General features: G+C 21.1%; 4 protein-coding genes across 4 annotated transcripts; 2 read left to right on the top strand and 2 right to left on the bottom strand.

The window, feature by feature from the left end:
• Positions 1-528: 528 nt before the first annotated feature.
• Positions 529-7,559, top strand: PY17X_1014000 (leucine-rich repeat protein; the record flags this gene model as incomplete). The annotated part of the gene is made up of 18 exons (XM_022956213.1): positions 529-551; positions 768-1,003; positions 1,234-1,483; positions 1,584-1,663; positions 1,769-1,836; positions 1,998-2,222; positions 2,335-2,405; positions 2,540-2,659; positions 2,826-2,960; positions 3,053-3,115; positions 3,211-3,345; positions 3,542-4,917; positions 5,097-5,989; positions 6,213-6,305; positions 6,410-6,645; positions 6,840-7,209; positions 7,301-7,345; positions 7,494-7,559. The coding sequence occupies 18 exons, from the start codon at positions 529-531 to the stop codon at positions 7,557-7,559; spliced, it is 4,485 nt and encodes a 1,494-aa protein (XP_022813287.1).
• Positions 7,560-9,208: 1,649 nt separating this feature from the next.
• PY17X_1014100 (conserved Plasmodium protein, unknown function) lies at positions 9,209-14,229 on the top strand (the record flags this gene model as incomplete). The annotated part of the gene is made up of 3 exons (XM_022956214.1): positions 9,209-11,728; positions 11,937-13,938; positions 14,063-14,229. 3 exons carry the CDS (start codon positions 9,209-9,211, stop codon positions 14,227-14,229), a joined length of 4,689 nt encoding a protein of 1,562 aa, XP_022813288.1.
• Positions 14,230-14,469: 240 nt separating this feature from the next.
• Positions 14,470-19,142, bottom strand: PY17X_1014200 (conserved Plasmodium protein, unknown function; the record flags this gene model as incomplete). The annotated part of the gene is made up of 2 exons (XM_022956216.1): positions 14,470-16,779; positions 16,926-19,142. The coding sequence occupies 2 exons, from the start codon at positions 19,140-19,142 to the stop codon at positions 14,470-14,472; spliced, it is 4,527 nt and encodes a 1,508-aa protein (XP_022813289.1).
• An 841-nt stretch (positions 19,143-19,983) lies between these two features.
• PY17X_1014300 (voltage-dependent anion-selective channel protein, putative) lies at positions 19,984-22,039 on the bottom strand (the record flags this gene model as incomplete). Its single annotated transcript, XM_022956217.1, has 7 exons — positions 19,984-20,052; positions 20,217-20,475; positions 20,605-20,707; positions 20,840-21,035; positions 21,352-21,486; positions 21,717-21,787; positions 22,003-22,039. The coding sequence occupies 7 exons, from the start codon at positions 22,037-22,039 to the stop codon at positions 19,984-19,986; spliced, it is 870 nt and encodes a 289-aa protein (XP_022813290.1).
• Between the last annotated feature and the right edge of the window lie 198 nt (positions 22,040-22,237).

Here is a 22,237-nt window from a genome sequence, read left to right on the forward strand (position 1 = left end):
TGTTATTTTGTTTATTTATTTATTTATTTATTTATTTATTTATTTATTTTATTATCATTTTTTTATTTTATTTATTATTATTTTATTTATTATTTGTTTGTTTCACTTTTCATATGCCTTTTTATTGCACACAGTGCAAATACATTCGATATAGGCCAATGGGAATAGGGAAAAAATGCGTATATATTAATTTTTTTTTTCAACATTATAAAAAAAATGGCTTATTGAAAATGTAGAATAAATATTTATATATATATATATAATACCATAATTTATAAACACGATAAAATGATAATATAATAAGTATTATGTAATAATGAATATGCAAAAGAAAAAATAAGACCTGATGTAATTCGCACTTTATAGTCTTTATTTTTAATAGAATAAAAAATTAAGGAAAATAAATATGAGAATAATATATCTAATAATTCCGTAATAAATTTGCTATTATTGTTGGGCATATCAATATAGTTCTCTTTTTTTCCAAATAAATTTATATACAATTTTTTTAGGTTTCAGAATTATACAATGGATGAGGGAATTAATGATAAGTAAGACACCAAAAATAAATCATAAATAATAAATAAAAATCATAAATAATAAATAAAAATCATAAATAATAAATAAAAATCATGAACAATAAATTCTTATATTGGATAGACGCACATATAGTATCTACAAATATGGTCCCAATAAGGTTAACCATATTTGTGGATGTAGAACAAACATATATCATATACTCATTCTTAACTTTTTAATAATTTTAGAAGTTTATTAGAATTAATTAAATATTCTAATAATCTTGAATTAAAACAAAATGAAGAAATTGAAACGATAGAAATATGCATGGAAAAATCTATTAACCTTAATATATTTGATCAATTTAAAAATATAAAAGAATTATATTTAATAAAAAATAATATTACTGATATAAGCCCACTCTTCAAATGTGTAAATTTGGAAATTTTGTTTTTGCAAATTAATCAAATTGAGAGTATACTAGGTAAATAGAATAATAAACAAGTTGATAAAGTTAGTAAACTGTTTTTTTTTTTTTTTTTTTTTTTTTTTAGCTATTTTTATATTTGTATTATACATAAAAAAATAAATATTTGTTATCATCATAGTTTGGTTTCTTATGAGTATAAAACAAAATTACATAATCTCGATATTAGACATTTTATTTTTTTCATATATTTTTTTTTAATTTCAAATTGGGAAAATCAAAATTAGGAATAAAGAGCTTGACGAAACTCGAAAAGTTAAACTTATTCAATAATAAACTAACTGAAAAATTTATAAATATTGAAGAAAATAAAAATTTGACATATATAGATTTAAGCGACAATCAAATAGAAAATATAAATTTTTTATCTAATACAAAAAGCTTGATACATATAAATATAGCTAACAATAAAATTAAAAATTTAGACCCATTAAAAAATAACGAAAATATAGAATATTTAAATGTTAGTGGGAACAGGTTAATAAAATTTTATTATTTTTTCTGTACAGTCATAATATTTATACAATTTTTATTTTATCGAGCTATAATTTTTATTAACAAATTATTATTTATATAGACTTCAAAAATTTGAAGACGTACAAGTCCTTTGGCATTTAACCCATTTAAAAGAATTATATTTAAATTCAATATATTACAGTAATAAAAAAAAAAAAAAATTACAAACATATGTGTGTAAAATCATGTAACATGTACCTTTCCAAACATTCTATTTGAAATAACTTAAATTTTTTTTCTTTCAAGGAAATAATGTCTTGGTGAATAGCATATTGTATAAACATTACTTTTTTAATAATTTTCCAAATTTACAAGTAACACACAAAAAAAATATTAACAAGTTTATAGAACTTTTGAATTATATAGTTATTTGAAAATTACACCTCTTCATTTTGAGTATATCTCTTATATAATAAAAATAAAATAACAATAATAAAATAATAATAAAATAATAATACTAATTTTATTATACAAGATATTAGACCATGAAATAATTGTGGACAAAAATAGAAAAACAACGTTACGAGATATGGAAGTTTTAAAAAGCATTATTGATTTTAAAATAAATCTAGTCCAAGAGAAATATTACAAAGAAAAATATCATATATTATTTATAAATAACAAAAATATATGCTACCTAAACAATGCATTAAAGCCATTTCATTCCTATTGCAATATAGAAGAATTTCTCCAAATGAATGTAAAATATTATGAACATACATAACCTTTTCTTAAATATTCTGAATTGTACATGCAAAAATCGTTTTTATTGATTTTTTCCATATCTTACAAATTTTTTTAATTTAACTAAGCACGATAAAAAGGAATCCATGCTAAAAATAAAAGATGAAATAAATTTTTTATTAAGCGCATATATTTCCAGGTACCTGTGTTTTCTGTTTTATCTTCGTCTATACATATTTATTTGTCTTTTTTAAAAAAAAAAAAAAAAAAAAAAAAAAACGTTAATATATTTCGGATATTATTATTGCCCCTTTTTAATTTATTTTATTGTAGATTTAATTATATAATGCGCCGATTAAAAGAGGAGAAAAATTTACAAATAAAATACATCACGACATCAATGAACTCTTACTTCAACATTTTTTTCAAAAACATAACCACCGGCCAGGATGAGTAAGTTAACAAAAAAGAGAAATAATTACTTGTTAAGTTTTCCTTACATATGTGAATATAAAATACATATTAATATGCATGTTCATGTACTTTATGAGTCTTTTTTCTCACTTTTACCTGTCTGTTCATATATTTACATAAATTTCTATACTTTGTTCTTTTATAGATATAAAAAAATCGAAGACTTTATAAAATTAATGTTCAAATCAGAAACACTGAAAAATTATTTTGTAGATGATATAAAAATTGAAAATATAATAAAAGTAAAAAAACTAAACCATGGCCAACTGGATGAAATGATGTAATCATTTTTTAATATTCTTTCAGTGTTAATATGATTATAAAAATTCATTTCTTAATTTTTTTTTTCTTTCTTTTATTTTTTTATACCAGAGAAAACCATCTAAATAGCTTAATTTACCAAAAAAAACTTCTTTTTTTGCATCCATACAATTAGTAATATTTAATAATGTTAAAACAGTTTCCTATAATACATATATACACATAAAATGTAGTGAAAAATAATAAAAAATTACTATTTATTTTTTTAGTTGCAAAATAAACAACTTTTTTGAGTTTGATGAAGAAGAAAAGACAAGTGACGACCCCGAGAAAAAAAAGTTTTTTGAAAAAAATTATGTTTGTTCATGTTACAATATAAATCACATTTTAAAAACACTTATTAAGTAAACCCTTGAAATGATTAAAAAAAAAAAAATTATGTGACAAATTAGTTATATATATGAACATAGCTGATTTTTCTGTATTGTGCATGTTATTTATTTGGATATACATTTTCTAGAAAGTATCTCATAAAATTACAAAACATGTTCATATAATTTTATTAATTTCCTTACACATTCATATTTTTTTTTCATTTAGACTTTTTTTGGAAGAAGATTGCATAAACGATTTGGTGCATTTAATTTATTATAAGAAAAAAAAAGAAGATTATTTTATAGATTTGAAAAATGATATTAACATAAAAAAAAAAATTATGGCATATAAAAAATTAGACTTTTTAGTATTTCCTATATATATTGTTGAAACCTATTTATTCCCAAGTGAATATAAAGAAGTATCTGCTTATAGTTCTCAAGAATATAAAGCAAATGAAAAAAAAGGAGACAAAGAAAATGAAGATCAAAATATTAATGAATCTAAATTTAAAATTTATTATACCTTACCAGTTCATACAAATTTAAAATATATAGTAAATGTTAGTTTGGTAAATAAAAACAAAGAAAAAATTAATGACAAACCGGATATAAATAAGTCAAATTATGTTGCTAAAATAGAGAAGGAAAAAAGTAAGAAAAAAAATTTCTTGGAATATGTCAAAATGGGAAAAATGAATACTAATTCAATTGGAAATAATAAAGAAATAAATGATAACCCTTCTATAGATTGTTTCTATTTTAACGATAAAATTAAGGATCAATTTTTGCAATATGCTCTAGATTTTGATTCTATAAACTTTTTTAATATTACAAAATATTTTATAAAGTTAAGTAAAGTTATATGCGAAATAAGAAAAAATCTTTTTTTGCTCTTCTCTAAAGAAGGTATAAAATCAATTAATGATATTAGCAACGTTGCTGATAATAATGAAAATAGTATCCATATGAAGGAAAAGGTTGAGCTTATATCCTTAGATGATCTTGAAATTGTAAAAAAAAAAAAAGAGGAATCGCTAGTTAGTGATTTACCTTTATCATCAATTAATCAGTGTAATGATGATAACAATAATGAGACAAATAAAAAAAAGGAAAATGTTTTATTTTTAAACAATTTGAACTTAAGCAAAATAAGCCTAAAATTATTGCATGACAAATTCATAAATTTAAAAGAATTATATTTAAAAAATAATAATATACATAATTTAAAATATTTTTTTCAACATATAGAAGAATATGACATGGAAAATTTAGAACATTTAGATTTATCATTTAATTGTATTTTTGATATTACACCTATATGTAACAAATTTAAAAACTTAATTCATTTTGATATGTCATATAATTATCTTTATGATTATAAACAAATAATGAATTTTAGCATAAATCACCAAAAAATACAATATTTATCAATTAAGTGCAATTCTATATATTTTAACCAAAATTATTATGACCATGTTCATATTCTTTTTCCATCTATAAAAAAATTTAACGATATAGAACTAGTAAATAAACCAGATTTAAACCTAAGACAATATTGCTTTTTGGAAACACCTTTTGAAAATAATATCCATTATACAGGTCACTATATAAACAAAGTTGAGGAAGTATAATTCCAAATGAGGATACATTTAGTTAATTGTGTGTGTATCTCTATATTCAATGTTTTTTTTATCATGTAGCTATTTTTTTTATCATATAGCTATTTTTTTTATCATGTAGCTATTTTTTTTAACATATAGCTATTTTTTTTTCTTCAGATTGTGACAATAAACAAACTATAGAATGCAGATTTCTAAGTGAAACACCTATAGATGAAGAGATAATAAGAATGGAAAACCATCAAAAGTTGTACAAAGAAATAAATTTTAGTAACTATAAATTTTATGTGAAGAAAATAGACTTATCAAGCTTGTATATAAAATTCGAGCTAACCAATTTACTTGATTTTTCAACTTTTCCAAAATTGGAAATTTTAAACTTATCAAATAATGGGATTGAAAATTTAAGTAACTTAAAATTGCCTCCAAAATTAAAAGTGTTAAATTTAAAAAATAATAAAATTGTGAGTATTGATAATTTTATAAATGGAGAATTATGTTGTATAGAAAAAATAATATTAGACAATAATGAAATAAAAAATATTGATAAAATAAATGTGTTAAAAAATTTGAAAATATTAAGGTGCTCATATAATAAAATAAGTAATATACCAATATTAAATAATTTAAAATTAATAGAAATAAATATACATAATAATTTGATAAAAGATATCACTAACTTAATTTTAATAAAAAATAAAAAACAGCTTGTTTTATTAAATATTTATAATAATAAAATTAATTTTTCAAATCTTGATTTATATTTAACACATATATTCCCTAGTCTGTTAATATTAAATAATAATTATGTAGAAAGAAAAATAGACACAAAAAAATTTTTTAAAAGTGTATATACTCTTGATATATTTTTCGAGATATATAATATTTACCCCCCTTATACATCATTAAAAGTTTTAGAAATTAAAAATCTTAAAATTAAAAATATATTATTTAACATAAACAATGATAATTTTAAAAATCTTGAGATCCTAGACATTTCCAACAATTACATTAACACAATTAAAAATCTGGGACCTTTGGATAATCTCAAGGTGTGTAAAAAAAAAAAATTCGATATTTCATTTGGTTATTTCGTTGCAATGTTATCACAATCGATACTCTTACAATTTAAAAAAAAAAGCTTTTACAATTTAAAAAAAAAGCTTTTACAATTTAAAAAAAAAAGCTTTTACAATTTAAAAAAAAAAGCTTTTACAATTTAAAAAAAAAAGCTTTTACAATATTTTTTAATTTTTTTATACAATTTTTGTAAAGGTTCTAATCTTAAACAACAATAAGCATATAAACGAAGATTCCTTCATTTGTGAAAATAAGAAGAATGTGCTAAATTCTTTTAAATCTTTACAAGTATACAAAAAATATTTACCTGAACAGTGCATGTATTTTCTTCAAAATAAAATATGAACATTCTTTGCACACACTCAAATATTGTACTCTCATATTTTTGACAGGAACTTGATATAGGGTTTTGTATAATATCTAAGACTTGTTTTTTCAAAAATTGTGAAAATTTACAAAATTTAAAGAACTTGAATTTAGAGGGAAATAATATAAATTTATTAAAACATTTAAATTATTTAAAAAATCTTGAAACTTTAAATTTGTCAAATAATAAAATATCCAAAGTATGCTCAAATTCATTTCCTCAGACTTTGAAAAATTTGAACATATCTAACAACCTAATAAGGTGATAAAAAATTAATAATGCTTAATCAAATAAAAATTTTTTTTTGTTTCAACTTTTTCTTAAATATATAATCTCAAGATAAAATAAACATTTGTATAATCATCATTAAACTTTTTTTTATCCATTTTTTATCCATTTTTTTATCAATTTTTTTATCCATTTTTTTATCAATTTTTTTATCAATTTTTTTATAGAAATTTAAGTGAATTTTGTGAAATGGAAAATCTCGAAACTTTAGATCTTCGTGTGAACAGAATAGACAATATTGACGAATTTAAATATTTGAAAAATTTAAATAATTTAAAAGAATTATATTTAAGTGGAAATAGAAAAATAAAAGAACATTTTATAACTATTAAGGATATACTAAATCAAGTAAAATATTTTGATACACGAATTATGAAAGATCAAGAAAATGTTAAACATGAAATAGAAGAAAAGGTCGAAAAAAATCTAACACCAAAAAATGTAACACCAAAAAATGAGGCTAACAAGAAAAGCACATTAACAACACCTGCAAAAAATAATACCACAAAACTCTTCAAAAAAGTTGCCATAAAAAATGTAATAAATTTATTTACATATATTTTGTTGAAAATAACGCAAAAATAATTTCTCTTCTTATTATGAAAATCGTATAATATTTTTTTTTTAGACACAATTAAAAAGGGTTATAAAAAGCAAAAACGGTTTTGATACGGTATATCGTTGGAAAAAAATGAAAAAAAAAAAAATAAAAAATAAATAAAAAAATATACTTATCTTTACATTTCCCATATTATGAGATATACATTTAATATTCATTAGTGTAATATTTTTTTTTTTTTTTTTTTTTTTTTTTTTTTCAGAAGGCTGACCAAAAAAACGATTTTGTTCTAATAGGAAAAAAGATTACAAGTAAAGGAACTTATTAATCTTTCTTATAGAATAACAAAATTTGTATTATTTATTTTTAGCTCATAAATATTAATATGGACAATCTCAATAATTACATATATTTTTTTTGTGTGTTAGTTTTAAATTAGCTTTATTTTATTTTCAAACAACAATAGGCTTACTAGCCTATATTATTTTTATTTACACAAGTATATATTCCCCTCATACAAATACATATATTTATGTTAAACATTTTATTTTTTAAATAAATTTATATAAAACAATAAAAACAAGAAATGTCATATACCATTTAAATTTTATTACTATTATTAATGGTTAAAATATGGGAAAAATGCATATATATAACAAAAAAATGTGTCTCTTTTTTCATATATGTGAAAAATATACATTTTATTACATATAATTATAAAATGGAAAATATTTAAACAACCTTACTGGTAAATATCAATAGCTCACTTACAATGAAATAAATAAAACTAATGAATACATAAAGGTGTTTTTTATTTTCTACACATTTGTATATTCCACTTTTGAATATTGGAGATATATTAGTGTGTGTGTGTGAAAATGTATAAAAAAAAATATATATATAATATGGATTAGTATATTATATTAATTTGTTTAGTATTAAATTTTTTATCCATTTGAATGAAATAAGTCTCTTCACAAATATATCGCTAGTAAAAATACATATCGAATTAAATGGAATAAATGGAATAAATGGAATAAATGGAATAAATTTTAGTGATTCGTTTCAATATCACGGTTTTAAAAAAATATCCAAAATAACTCACAATGATAAGACATAATTAAACCATAGAGCAAATATTATTTGGTAGAATGGACAATTGTATTTTATTGATAATTATAGGAAAAATTTATAAAACAATTAAATATATACATATATTATATATATACATATCATTTTACTTATTTGTGTACCTATTTATTTGCCTATACATAATGAGCCATCAAACAATTCGATATATATATAATATGTTATATACCTATATATGAGATAGTATTAATATTTATACACAATTAGTAAAACTATGTATAAATTAAAACTTAAATTTATGCTTTCTAAAATACCTGAATTTAATAGCCAATTTGACATTTTGGAGGATAAAAAAAAAAAAAAAAAAAAAAAAAATGTGCATATAGCTACATAAAATTATTTCGCTGCAATAAAAAAAAAAAAAAACATCAACAAAGTTAAATAAAGCTAATAAACTGAAATAAAATTAAATGAGGCCAAACTTAACAAAACAAATACATGAAATGTGATTTATTATGTATAATTTGACAATTAAAATGGATAAAACAAAAATGGAAGAATAATATTAATACGCATGCATTTATACACGTATTTATATATTTTTACACAAAAAAATGAAAAGAATAGCTACCTGGGTGAACTTTAACAAAAAGGTCATCGATAATTGTGTTTGAGAAAAGGACATAAAATTATCACATACACATATATAATAATGCGCATATATAAATAGTGATTTATATAAATAGTGATATATATAAATAGTGATATATATAAATAGTGATATATATAAACAGTGATATATATAAACAGTGATATATATAAACAGTGATATATATAAACAGCCGATATATACATGTAATTATCCACAAAACCGTTGCGAACGATAAAATGGAAATTAGAGAAGAGCAAAGGAAAATAATAGACGCTTTATATGATACATGGTCAAATGACGAAAAGCGAAGAAAGGAATCTGAAGAATTTTTAAAGAATTTGGAAAAAGATGAAAATATTTTAATTTATTTATTGGATATATGTACATATAATAATGTACATATTAATGTAAGAAAGCTAGCTATTATGTATTCTAAAAATTTAATTTCATTGTATTGGAATTGTAAAAACGAATTTCAAATTAAAAGTGATATTAAAAAAATAGTAAAGGATAAAATAATTATATTACTTAATGATAGTAATAATATAAATATATTATATAAAGAATATTGTATATTATTAAAAAAAATAGCTCGATATGAACTTGTTCATAATTTTCCTGAATTATTAGAATGCTTGTTAAATAATATTAATATACATAAAAATAATTTAAATAATTTGTATATATATTTATATCTACTTTATAAAATATTAAGAGAGCAATATAGTAAAAAATTATTTAAAGACAAAAAGCAAACCTTTGATATTTCACAAACAGTTATAAATATATTAGAACCATTTTGGAACAATCATGTTAATATTTATTACAAAAATTCAATAGAAAATCCATGTACTTACAATGACGAATATAACTGTGAAAAGTGTTATGCTATTTTTTGTTTGATGCAGCAATATGAGGATTCTCTATCGTTTGCCTGTTCCGAAAATGGCAACAATAAAAAGAATGATAATAACAGCAATGGCAATAGCAATGGCAATGGCAATGATGATAACAGCTTGCTAGCGCATTCGCGCATGGGCGGTTCCGACCAAAATCAGCCGCTCAATTCAAAAGTGTGTAGTATTGGGTCAACCAAGATAAATGCTAACACACTAAAATATGACCAAGACAGGAATAAAAAAATTGATATTCTTAAATTTCTTGATAGCATTCTGATCAACTTAATTATAAACAGAAAGGACATCATAAAAAGCGGAATGTTTCCAGCTAATATTAACGAGAAAAAGGAGCAAAAATCAAATGGTGACGAAAATCAGAATAATAATATTAACAATAATGATAACATTAACAAAAGTAATGATAGAGCAATAGGACATTTTGAGCATATTTTTTTTGAAAGCCTAATTAGCAAAATAGTGTATTTTTTAAAATATGTAAATAAAAATAGCCAAATATATTATATGAGGTATCTAAAATTTTTATTGAGATCTTTTTTTTTAATGGTAGAATTTCATAGCGAATTTCACATATATTTAAAAAAAGAAATAACAGAAAAATTTATTTGTCTATTTTTAAAAAAAAATATAAATATAAAAACTTATAATAATGAATATGATACTAAATTCATAGATATTATAAATTTATGTATAACAATTATCAAATCATTATTTTATCATTTTTGTTTAAATCAATATAATTTAATAAAACAGAAAAAAGTTCGAGAAAATTATGTAAATGTCAAAAATATTATGAACAATAAAAATACAGTCAAATTAGAAAGCTACTATGAAAATTCGTTAGAAAATAAAATAATAAATAATATAATGCTAAATATAAACAATCCAACTACAAATAATAATAACAATAGCAATAACAATAATAGCAATAATAACAATAATAATAATGCATCAAATATATTTTGTAGTAACACAGATTTTACTTTAAAAAATATATTAGCATATATTAGAGGAGAAGTAAAAGATACATTAAAAAATGATGATTTTATTTTATTAAATAATGAAAAAGCTATCGAAATATTTGATTTTATGAGAATATATTGTATCAATCTTTCTCCTGAACATATTATAGATATAACATTAAATGTTAAGGACGATTATGAAATAGAAGAAAATGTGTTTTATTCAAATGGAAAAAATTGTATTATTCAGTTAACACATGAGCCTTTTTTTTTGGTTATTTTTAATAATTTTTTTGAACCTTTAATTAATTCTTTTCATAATTATGCACATTTTTTAAGAACGACACCTCAAAATTTAAAAAATGTACAAAATCCAATTTATTCTGAACAAGTCATACAATTAGATGGCTATTTAAATGTTTATTATATTTTATATCCATCATTTCATAAAAAAATAAAAAATGAACATATATTATGTATGATTCAATTTTTTATAGATTTTATAAAAATAGAATATACACATCCCTTAATTAGTTATAGAATATGTTTAATAATAAAAGTTTGGATTCAAAATTATAAAGCAGCTTTTCCATTTATTGATGAGATAATAATATTGATATATGAAAATCTGAGATTGTTATATTTACACCTATCTCAAAAACATAATTCATTTTTATGCTTTCACGAAATTTCACAAAATGAAGAGAATACATTCCTTCCTAATCATTATGGCTTAAAATCATCTAATTTTATTCCTCTTCTTTTTTTTAAGTTCATTTCTTTGTTTAAATATATTTTTAAATATGAATATTTATACAAAAGATATGACCAAATAAGTGAATTTCTTGTATCGGCTCTCGTTTTTATCCTCCCCAAGGTAAGCCATCCATTTCTGTAAAAACTTGCTATGATGTAAAAACTTCGCTATGATGTAAAAACTCGCTATGATGTAAAAACTTGCTATGATGTAAAAACTCGCTATGATGTAAAAACTCGCTATGATGTAAAAACTTCGCTATGATTTCTTTATGCTTTTTATGATTTTTTTATGATTTTTTTATGACTTCTTCATTCTTCCTATTTAGATAATGTATCCTAAAAATTCTCAGCGGATTCTGAAAATAATGAGTCACATAATTTTTATAAACAATAAAGAAAGAGATATAACAATTTTTAAGGAAAATTACAATTTTTTACTGAATTTGTACATAAATAGTAACACACTAATTAAGGAATACATACTAGACATCTTGATCAAAATTTTAAATAAAAATTATGACGGAAAATTGGAATACATTGGAAATGAAGATCAAAATGGAAGCAAAAATAAAAATAGATGTAAAAAGAAAAAGAAAAATGTAGGAGATACCACTAACTTATATTTCCAAACAACTGGGCAAGCAATAAATAATAAAGAAACAATTTGTGACGAAAATATTTTATTCTATTTTAGCTTTGATATCATATTTTACACCATCTCAGCGAAAGTTGGCGAATATAATAAAGTATCCGAACGTGGTGGGATACCAAATGCATACAAAGAAAACAGTAACAATGCTATTTATATGAAGGAGGAAGATATAAATTGCAACATTTTAAATATAGTTGAAATAAATTTAAATATAGACAAAAATATAAGTGATCATTTATATTCTCTTTGGTTATGTATTTTAAAATTAACATCAAAATATTTGAATAAAAAAAATGAAAATATTATAAAAACGATTTCTTCTTTATATATATGTATTACAAGATATGTTGAAATATATTTTGAAAAATTAAAAAATGAAAATACAGAACATATTTTTGATTTAAATAATATATGTTTTGATATAATTATAGAATATTTATGTTTTTTTATAAATAATGAAACATATAATTATTATTTAACATATGAATCATTTTCAAACAATGTTATAGCAAATGAGCTTTTAAAAAAGAGCTTTTTAAATATTTTACAAAATATATTTACAATAAAATCAAATAAATTATATGATGAAGAACGAATAGAAAAAGGAATTTATATTTTACACATATGTGTAAGCTTATATAGAAATTATATAAAAGCTGAAATGCCATCAATTTTTATTAGAATTATTAATTTTATAGTTATATATTTTTTAAAAATTATGATAAACTATTTTAATAAGCTTTTTAATAATGATCAATTAGGAAATAAAAACAAAAATGTAATAAAAAATAATTTTATATTTTATTCTGATCATGAAAATGTTTCAAAATTTGAGAATACAAATATATGTCCAAATTCTTCATCTATTACTATAGAAAATAATAATGAATTTTTTATTAATAAAAATAAACCACAAAATGAACAAATAAATAAATTTTTACAAAATTTTAAAGAAAAACAAAAAAAAAATATACATGAAAATATAATAAATTATGATCGTGATGATATATTTTTTTCGAATTTTATAATTTATCAGAATAATATAAAAACGATATTAAATATAAACTATTTAAATGAACATGATATAACAACTAATTTTCAAAAATATAATTTTTATACAATAAAAGAAGATAATTATAATTATATAAATAACAATAATATACTTCCTTTAGTAGCAATTATGTCTATATATGAGCCAAATTTTTTAAATTATATTTTGATATCTTTTATTTCATATTTTGGAATAAATATTTCGATTTTTATATCAGCTATTTATGAACATTTTAAATACATGCATAATAAAAATATTACAATGTCTTGTTTAATATTTATATATATGCTAAACCAGAATTATATATTTAATAATTTTTCAGAATTTTTTGTTTTTCCAAATTTCTCAAATATCTTATTAATAGACAAATTTGAACAATTTATTTATGGGAAAAATAAATTAGCTCATTTATTTATTTCTGACAATAATGATACTATTATTATAATAATTGAATTAACAAAATTAATAAATAATATGTTAAATACACATAAGGATGTATATATCGAAAAAAATCACATTTTGCATTTATCTACACCAACTTTTAATTTAATTGGAAATAAAATATATAATTCATATAATTATAACATTACAATGCGCACCATCTTAAAATATGACGAATTTTCAGGTAACCATTTGAAACCGTTCCTTGTCTTTCCATCATACACCTGTTCATGTTACGATTTTCCATCTTACGCTTTTCCATCTTACGCTTTTCCATGCTTACGCCTGCTCACCTTACACTTTTGCAGATCTCTGTGACAAAATTATGGATGCTATTTTACTATATATACTAGACTCTGGTGATCCAGAAAAAAAAAACAGAAACCAAATTATATTGAATTATTTAAAAGAAAACATAGACGGAATGAACGTCGCTTTAATTAACATGTACAAAAAATATGGCATTCGTTTTTAAAAAAAAATGTTTACTAAAAAGACAGCTATTTAATATTATTATATCACACATTTTTTTTTTTTTAACTCGATTTATTGGATAAACTAAAACATAATTTAACACATTGGAAACAATCGACTTGTCATCATATTAACTTTTGAGAAACAAAAATTTTATGAACAAGTCAGCTAAAATACATGTGTGCAAAAAAAAAAAAAAAAAAAAATGTACAAAATAGCGAATTGGCTAGCTGAACAAAAATTAGGAAGAAGGCATACTAGAACCACCTGTCCCTTCACACATGATACACCAATAATAAATATACAATAATTTTATAATTGTGTTTTGATTTGTTTGTGTTTTTTTTGGATTAATTATTTCATGATCATTACTACTCTTATTTTTATTCTGATCATTTTGGCTATTTTCTTCATTCGATATAGAATATAAATTTTGACAATTCGAAAGGAAAAAATCATCTCTTATATACAAAAGAAAACAAATACGTGGATTTTTTTGTAATAAAAATTGAATAGTTTTATAAGAATGATAGATAGAATTTTGTGTATTAAAAAGTTGAGACTGGATATAATTGATAAATATACTTTCGAAGTTTTGTTTATTTTTAAATTCAAGAAAATAATTAATAGCAGTTTGATTTTGTTTTTTCATTATATCAAAAATAGGTATAGTTATATCAACAAGTGTAAAATGGAATATTCCCTTTTTTCTTTTTAGTTTTTTTTTTTTTTTTTTTTTGATAAAAATATGATTTTCATAAGGTAGTAATAATTCTAATTTGATTACAAAAATAATAGAATATTTTTTAAACTTATTTATATTTTTATAATTTATGTATTTATTTATATTTTTAATTTTCTTTAAATTTATACAATTTAAATATTCTATTTTATTATAGTTTTCTTTTTTGTTTATTTCATCTTTCGATTTGTTTTTAACCTCATCACTACTTTTTCGTCTTTTTTTATCATCGACATAATAAATATTATTTTTTTTTTTCATTTTTTTTTTATTTTTTAAATTTATTTTAATTTTATATTTTTTTATATTATTAATGTTTTCCTCTTCTGAAGAAATAACTTTATTTTGTTTAAAAAAAACACACTTGTTAATATTATATAGTGATTTATTTTTTTGGGCATATATACTTAATTTTAAGTTGTAATTTTCATACGAATATTTTTCGCTTAGTTTTTTTTTTAATTCATTTATAATTTTTATAAGTGTCATATTTTTCTTTAAATTGTTATTTTCGGATTTCACATCGCGTGGCATATCCAAGTGGCCACCATTACTTTCGCATCTTTCAATTTCGCCATTTTGTATGATCACATTTTTGTGCATATTCTGTTTTGCCACCCCATTCTTGTGCATATTCTGTTTTGCCACCCCATTTTTGTGCATATTCTGTTTTGCCACCCCATTTTTGTGCATATTCTGTTTTGCCACCCCATTCTTGTGCATATTCTGTTTTACTGTTTCATTCTTGTGCATATTCTGTCTTGCCGGCCCATTCTGCAAAATCGAAAATCGATCATGGCGTTTTGTGGAGGTGTCCGCATTTTGATTGGGATGGAAATAATCTTTAAATAAAGTTAAAAATACATTTTTTTTATTTCGTGAATAACTTAGAGAAAAATTAAATATAGTAACATTATTTTTGTTAATAAAATGAGTAATATAGTTATTCATAATATTAGACATAAAATCATATATATATATTTTATTTATATATATTGAATTAAATGAATATATTTCTTTTATAAAAATTAAATTATTTTTATTTATTATTTTAATGGGATTATGATCTGTTAAGAATGTATCTAAATTTTTTTTTTTAATATCTAACACACATATTATTTTTGGTATATTTTTTTCACTATCTTTATTTTGTTCATTAACATTTTTAAAGTTTGTTTTTTGATGTGGTTGTACTGAATAAGATATATTCGAAGTCGAATAATTTCTTTTTATTTTTTTTAGTGATTTTTTTAGTGATTTATTTAGTGGTTTTTTTTTTAAATTTTCGTTAATTTTCTGTATTTTTTTTGTATATAAAAACATTTTTATTTTTCTCAACATACTAACTAAATTGCAATTTGACACATTTGACATATTTATGCTTTCGCCATTTTTTCCATCTTCGGTAATACCATATAAAAGATTTAATATTTCTATTATTGAAAATAACTCATTATGAAAAGATTCATATTTGGTTAATTCATTATTTTTTCTTTTATTTTCTTTTATCATTTTTTTCAAATATTTATTTACTGTCTTTATGTTTCTCTTTTCAATATCTTCATTTTCATTTCTATTTTTAATTAAAGACAATTCTAAAATGTCACTAAATTTGCTAATTATTTGATAAATTTGTTTTATACTTGAACAATTTTCTAAATTCTTTATTTTGCTTTCTAATATTAATTTACCTCGATTTAACAATTTATTTTTTTCGTATATGTTTTTATTTATTTCATTTATGTTAGCATCTTTTCCATAGTCTATCCTGAATTTCCTTTTGAAATTTTCCACTTGGATTTCGGCTCCCTAAAAAGTTGAACAATGCATGCACATTTGGCTCGTTTCTCACTTCTCATTTCTCACTTCTCATTATTTCTTTCATTTTTCATTTCTCATTTCTCATTTCTCATTATTTTTTCTTTTTTTTTCCCACCTTCGAGTGGGGCACATACCTGGACAGTTTGAAATAGTCGGTGAATCTCATTCTTCTGTTTCTGAACATATTTAATATAATATAACAAAAAAAGATCTTTAGAATAATATTTTTTAACAGTTTTATTCAAATTTATTTGGCTTATATTAATAGACACATTTTTAAGATTATAATATGAAGATTCTATTTTTTCATGTTTTAATTTAAGTAAACTAGCTATTATTATTTTACTAAAATTTTCAAATGACGTTTTGCTTTCTTCATGAAATTTGGCATTTTTTTCATTCAATTTTGCATTTTTTTCAACCGCTTTCAACTTAGTTTCACTATTTTGGTTGCTTTCTTTAATAGGAATATTATCTTTGCAATTATCATATTGGGATACATTTTGGTTTTTCATTTTCTTTTCTTCATTTTCTAATAATATCTTTCTTTTATCGTCTTGTTCATTCTCTTCTTCTTTAGATATGTGCAACTCATTTAGACATAATTTCTTTTCTTCCCCATCATTTTGAAAAGTGGTTAAAATGTTGCTGCGCTGTTCTATACATTTATTTTTTATTTCTTCACTTTTTTCTTCACTTTTTTCGCCATTTTTTTCTCCATTTTTTTCTCCATTTTTTTCTCCATTTTTTTTTGGAACCAAATTGGTTATATTTGTTCCAATTGACTTGTTTAGCATGATGGTATAATTTTTTATATCATTTTCGAGCTTATTTAATTTGGATTTTTTTTTATTTTTTAAATAATCATAATTCGAAATTTCATAATCACTCCATTTCTTAATTTTATCTAATGTATGGTGTAAATATTGTATATAATTATTTTTTTCGATTTTACATTTTTGTGGAAAATTATTAATAATATTATTTTTTTCCAATTTTTTTTTTTTTTTTTTTTTTTTTTTTAAATCTCCTATTAAATCTTCAAAGGGTTTCGAATAATTTGCATATATATAACTTTTATAAATGTTAAGCATTTGATGAGAAGAAAGATAAGAATATAAATTTTGAAAACAATAATTAATGTTAATAAAAAAATTTAAAAACATATCTGTATCTATATTGTCACTAAACTGATAATTATATAAAGATATAAAAATGTTTAATTCGTTTATAATAGATGTAATATTATATTTATTTTTTAAATTTTCATCAAATTTTTTTATTATTTTTGAACTCTGTCTTTTACATATAGCACATCTGATTGTATCTTTATAAGGAAAATATATTTTAAAACAATAAATACAAATAACTGAATTTATTTTTATTAAATTTAAAAATATAATAAAACATGATGCACATATAGGTTTTATTTTATTAAATACAAACTTTTTTATTTTTTCTACAATTTCAAATTTTGAGCAAAATATACAATTTTCCACCATTTTTGGGGATTCTGTTTTTATGGACGTATTGAAAAAGCAATTATTTTCATCTTCATTATCCGATGATGTGTCACTAAGAAATGTTAATAAATTTGTTATCTTGTTTAATTTATTTGGAATTGTTATTTCTTTTCTATCTTCATCCTTATTTATAATATTACTATTTGGTTGCCCATACATTTTTGAATTTACAATCACATAATTTGGCATTTTATTATATTTAATATCTGTTATAGACATTGGATTATTTGTATTGTTTTCATTTATCACCCATTTATTTTGTTCATTTTGATATTTTCCATAATTTTGAATATCCATTTTTTTGATATATTTTTTTATTCTGGATGTTATTTTTTTAAAGGTATCTTCTTTTGCTTTGTCACCTATTTGGAAATTTTCACCTGTTTGGAAATTTTCACCCGTTTGGAAATTTTCACCCGTTTGGAAATTTTCACCCGTTTGGAAATTTTCACCCGTTTGGAAATTTTCACCTGTTTGGAAATTTTCACCCGTTTGGAAATTTTCACCTATTTGCAAATTTTCATAACTCGATTTTATTAACTTATTTATACTGTTGTTAGAGAGAGTCAAATATTGTCTTTTTGCTTTCTTCTTGAAATTTGAATTAATTGAACTAATATAATTGCTACAAATTCGAGATAATTGTAAATTTTCATTTTCTTTTTTCTCTTTTTTTTTTTTTTTTCTCATATTTTTTTTATACATTTCATAAAATTGAGAATATGAACAATCAGAACTTTCTGACCACTCATTTGATCCACAACTATTGTAATTATAATCATCATATATCTTAAAATTTTTTTTTGGATTTTTTTTTTTGTTATTCATTTCTTTATTTTATTAATCAAATTTATACTAACATATGTAAATATACAGAGTTTTATAAGATCGAAAAAAAATAAAATATATTCTAATGAAAGAATAGGACATGAAATATTAGATTAGACCGAATTACAAAAGATATATTAATTAATAATACACATATATGTGTATATTTATTTATATATAGAAATATATGTAGGGTTATAGTGAAAGATTATAATTTTTTATATATATTGAGCAAAGAAATAGATTATAAAAAAATATATTTTTTATTATTTCTACTATTTGTATATTTTATTTTAACTGTTTATATATAAAATAATAAAAATTTAAGTGGTTTAAAAATTGTGTTTTCTTTTTTAATTAAAAAAAGCTGTATAAAAATTTACATTTAATCATAGAATTCTGCAACTATGCATAAAAAGAAAAAACTAAATTTCCAAGAAAAAAAATAAATAAAAGAAAATAGGTGAAAACGAATAAACGCATTGGGTAGTGGTGTATATGTAATAAATGCCCCCACAAATATGCCCATAAATATATGCATAAATAAATACATGCACATATGTATGTATATATATATATATGCGTATGCTTATTTATAAAGCATTTAAAAATACACAATATGCTTTAATTATAAGACACATAAAAAGTGTGAAGAGGCTTTTTTTTTTATTTGTAACATTTTATTTGGTACATTCTTAAAATTGTTTTAAAAAAAAATGTAAATTGGAGAAAAAAAAAAAAAACTTGTATTAATTTGTATCACTACTATTTTGAGACATTATTTTGATTGTATACTTTTCTCTTTTTTTGTCATTTAATATATATTTTGCTGATTTTATTTTTACGATTTTAAGTATAATTTTATTCCAAATTTTGAGCTGTCCGGCAAGGACATTTTTGTTATGTCAACCTAAAAATATATGAACAAGCAAGAATAAAATTATGGACGCACAAATATATATCCACAAATAGAACAAATGGTAAACATTTGTCACTATGGTAAACATTTGACACATTTTATTGTTATACTATTTTTATTTTTCGATTATATATTTAGTCATTTTTTTTTATTACCTGAGATCCGAGAGATATGGTCACAAAATCATTATATTTGTGTGTAAGTGATAATGCCACTTTAGTATCATTACTAATTTTGGTTTTTACTGCTGTATTTTTATCATTAAGATACCATATTGATGCAATATTTATAGTTGCTTTTTTTTCGAGAATATTTTGTAACAACTCTATACTTACAGCATTATCATTTATATTTTTATTTTGGAAAAATAAATTTAAAGCTATTGTTCCATATAGACATTTATTCGTTGGTAATCTGCAAAGGGAAGAAAATACATTTTTTTTTTTTTGTTTTTTTTTTTTTCAAAAATGTGTGTGCAAATTCATAAATAATACATGTACATGTGCATACACATGCACATGTTCATATTTTTTTTTGTATTACGATCTAAAGGAAAAAATATATTGCTTATCAAAATAATTTTTTGTGTAAGCCCCTCCTAATGAGTATTGTAAATTTTTGTAGTCCAAATCACCTTGAACCATTCCTATATAAAAAAATATATATATAAACATTATTACAGAAAATATGTCAATTATTGAAATAAAAAAGTCATAAGTATTACATAAGCAATGTATATATATATATATATGGACATAATTTTTGTTTCGATATTTACCTCCAAATTTAAAATTGGGACATTTTGGATGTGAGCCAACATGAATATATTTAAAAAAAAAATTTCTCACATTTATTGATGAAAATATGTTCATATTTTCTGAAGTATATTCCCCATAAACTTCAAATGAGTCTTCTTTTTTTTCATTACTTTTTGTGTATTTACCACATATATTTAAATTTTTAACGAAATTGGGCTAAAAAAAATATACAAATTCATATATATATATAGAGAGAGAGAGAGAGAGAAATAAAGAAAGGGAAAATAAAAAACTATGCAATTGCGTGTGTGTGTGAATAAGTTTTAACAATTTAGCTTGATATACAAGTTAAACAATTAAAACTTAATAATTTTATTGGATATCATATATCCATAAATATTATCACTATATATTTAAGAATGTAGAAAACGGTGAAAAAAATGGAATATAACTTTATTTTCATAGCTTTATTATATATATATAATAAATATTTTTTTTCTTTCTTCGTTTTAATGATATTTTTTATAATTACCTCATATTTTATATCCAATAAGCTTATTCCAGAGTTGTCAAATTTTAATTCATTTTTTGTGTTGTAAAAATTGTTTTTAAAATTTGTATATATGTTATATGTGTTATTTGAAAAAGTAAAACCACTTTTAAGAAACTAAAAAAAGTTAAAAAAAGTTAAAAAAATTCAAAAATGTGTATATGTGTATTTCTGTGCAAGGAAGGTATTACATAATTGTCCGTAGAACAGCTAGCTATTGCAACGGTTATTATTTATTTTGGTCAGTCATTTTGGTCAGTCATTTTGATTAGCCATTTTGATTAGCCATTTTGATTAGCCATTTTTTTAGTCATTTTTTAGTCATTTTTTTTAGTTATTTGCATTACTGGCTGCTTGGAAACACTTATATGCTCCAACTCAAATTTGTTCGAATGCGGAAAGTCATTTTTTATTAAATCTAATATGAGAAAAAAAAAAAAAAAAAAATATAAACAATGCTTGTGACTTTGCATTATTTTGAGGTGTGTGTAAAAAGCTACAATTTATCGGCTCTACTATTCTCTATATAAAATATGTTATTATTGTGTATCCATAATAGATACATGATATATACATATTTTCCCTAATTTTTCTTTATTTTTTTTATTTCAAAAAATGAATTCTTTAGCTTACCTAATGATGGTTTATTTAATAGCTTTGGAAAATCCATATTTTTTTTTAAATCATAAATTATTATATATGTGTTAAAGAAGATGTTTTTATTTATATAGTAAACATATGTATGTGCTTATATGTATTTGCAGATTGTTCGTGTATATTTATATGCTCGAAGCTTTTTTCTTTTTCACAGTTTGTTTATGTTTTATGGAATTTTAAAAAATGTAAAAAGATAAACGAATAAATAAAT

Source organism: Plasmodium yoelii, assembly GCF_900002385.2.
Source record: "Plasmodium yoelii strain 17X genome assembly, chromosome: 10".
In the NCBI taxonomy this organism is placed as follows: domain Eukaryota; phylum Apicomplexa; class Aconoidasida; order Haemosporida; family Plasmodiidae; genus Plasmodium; species Plasmodium yoelii.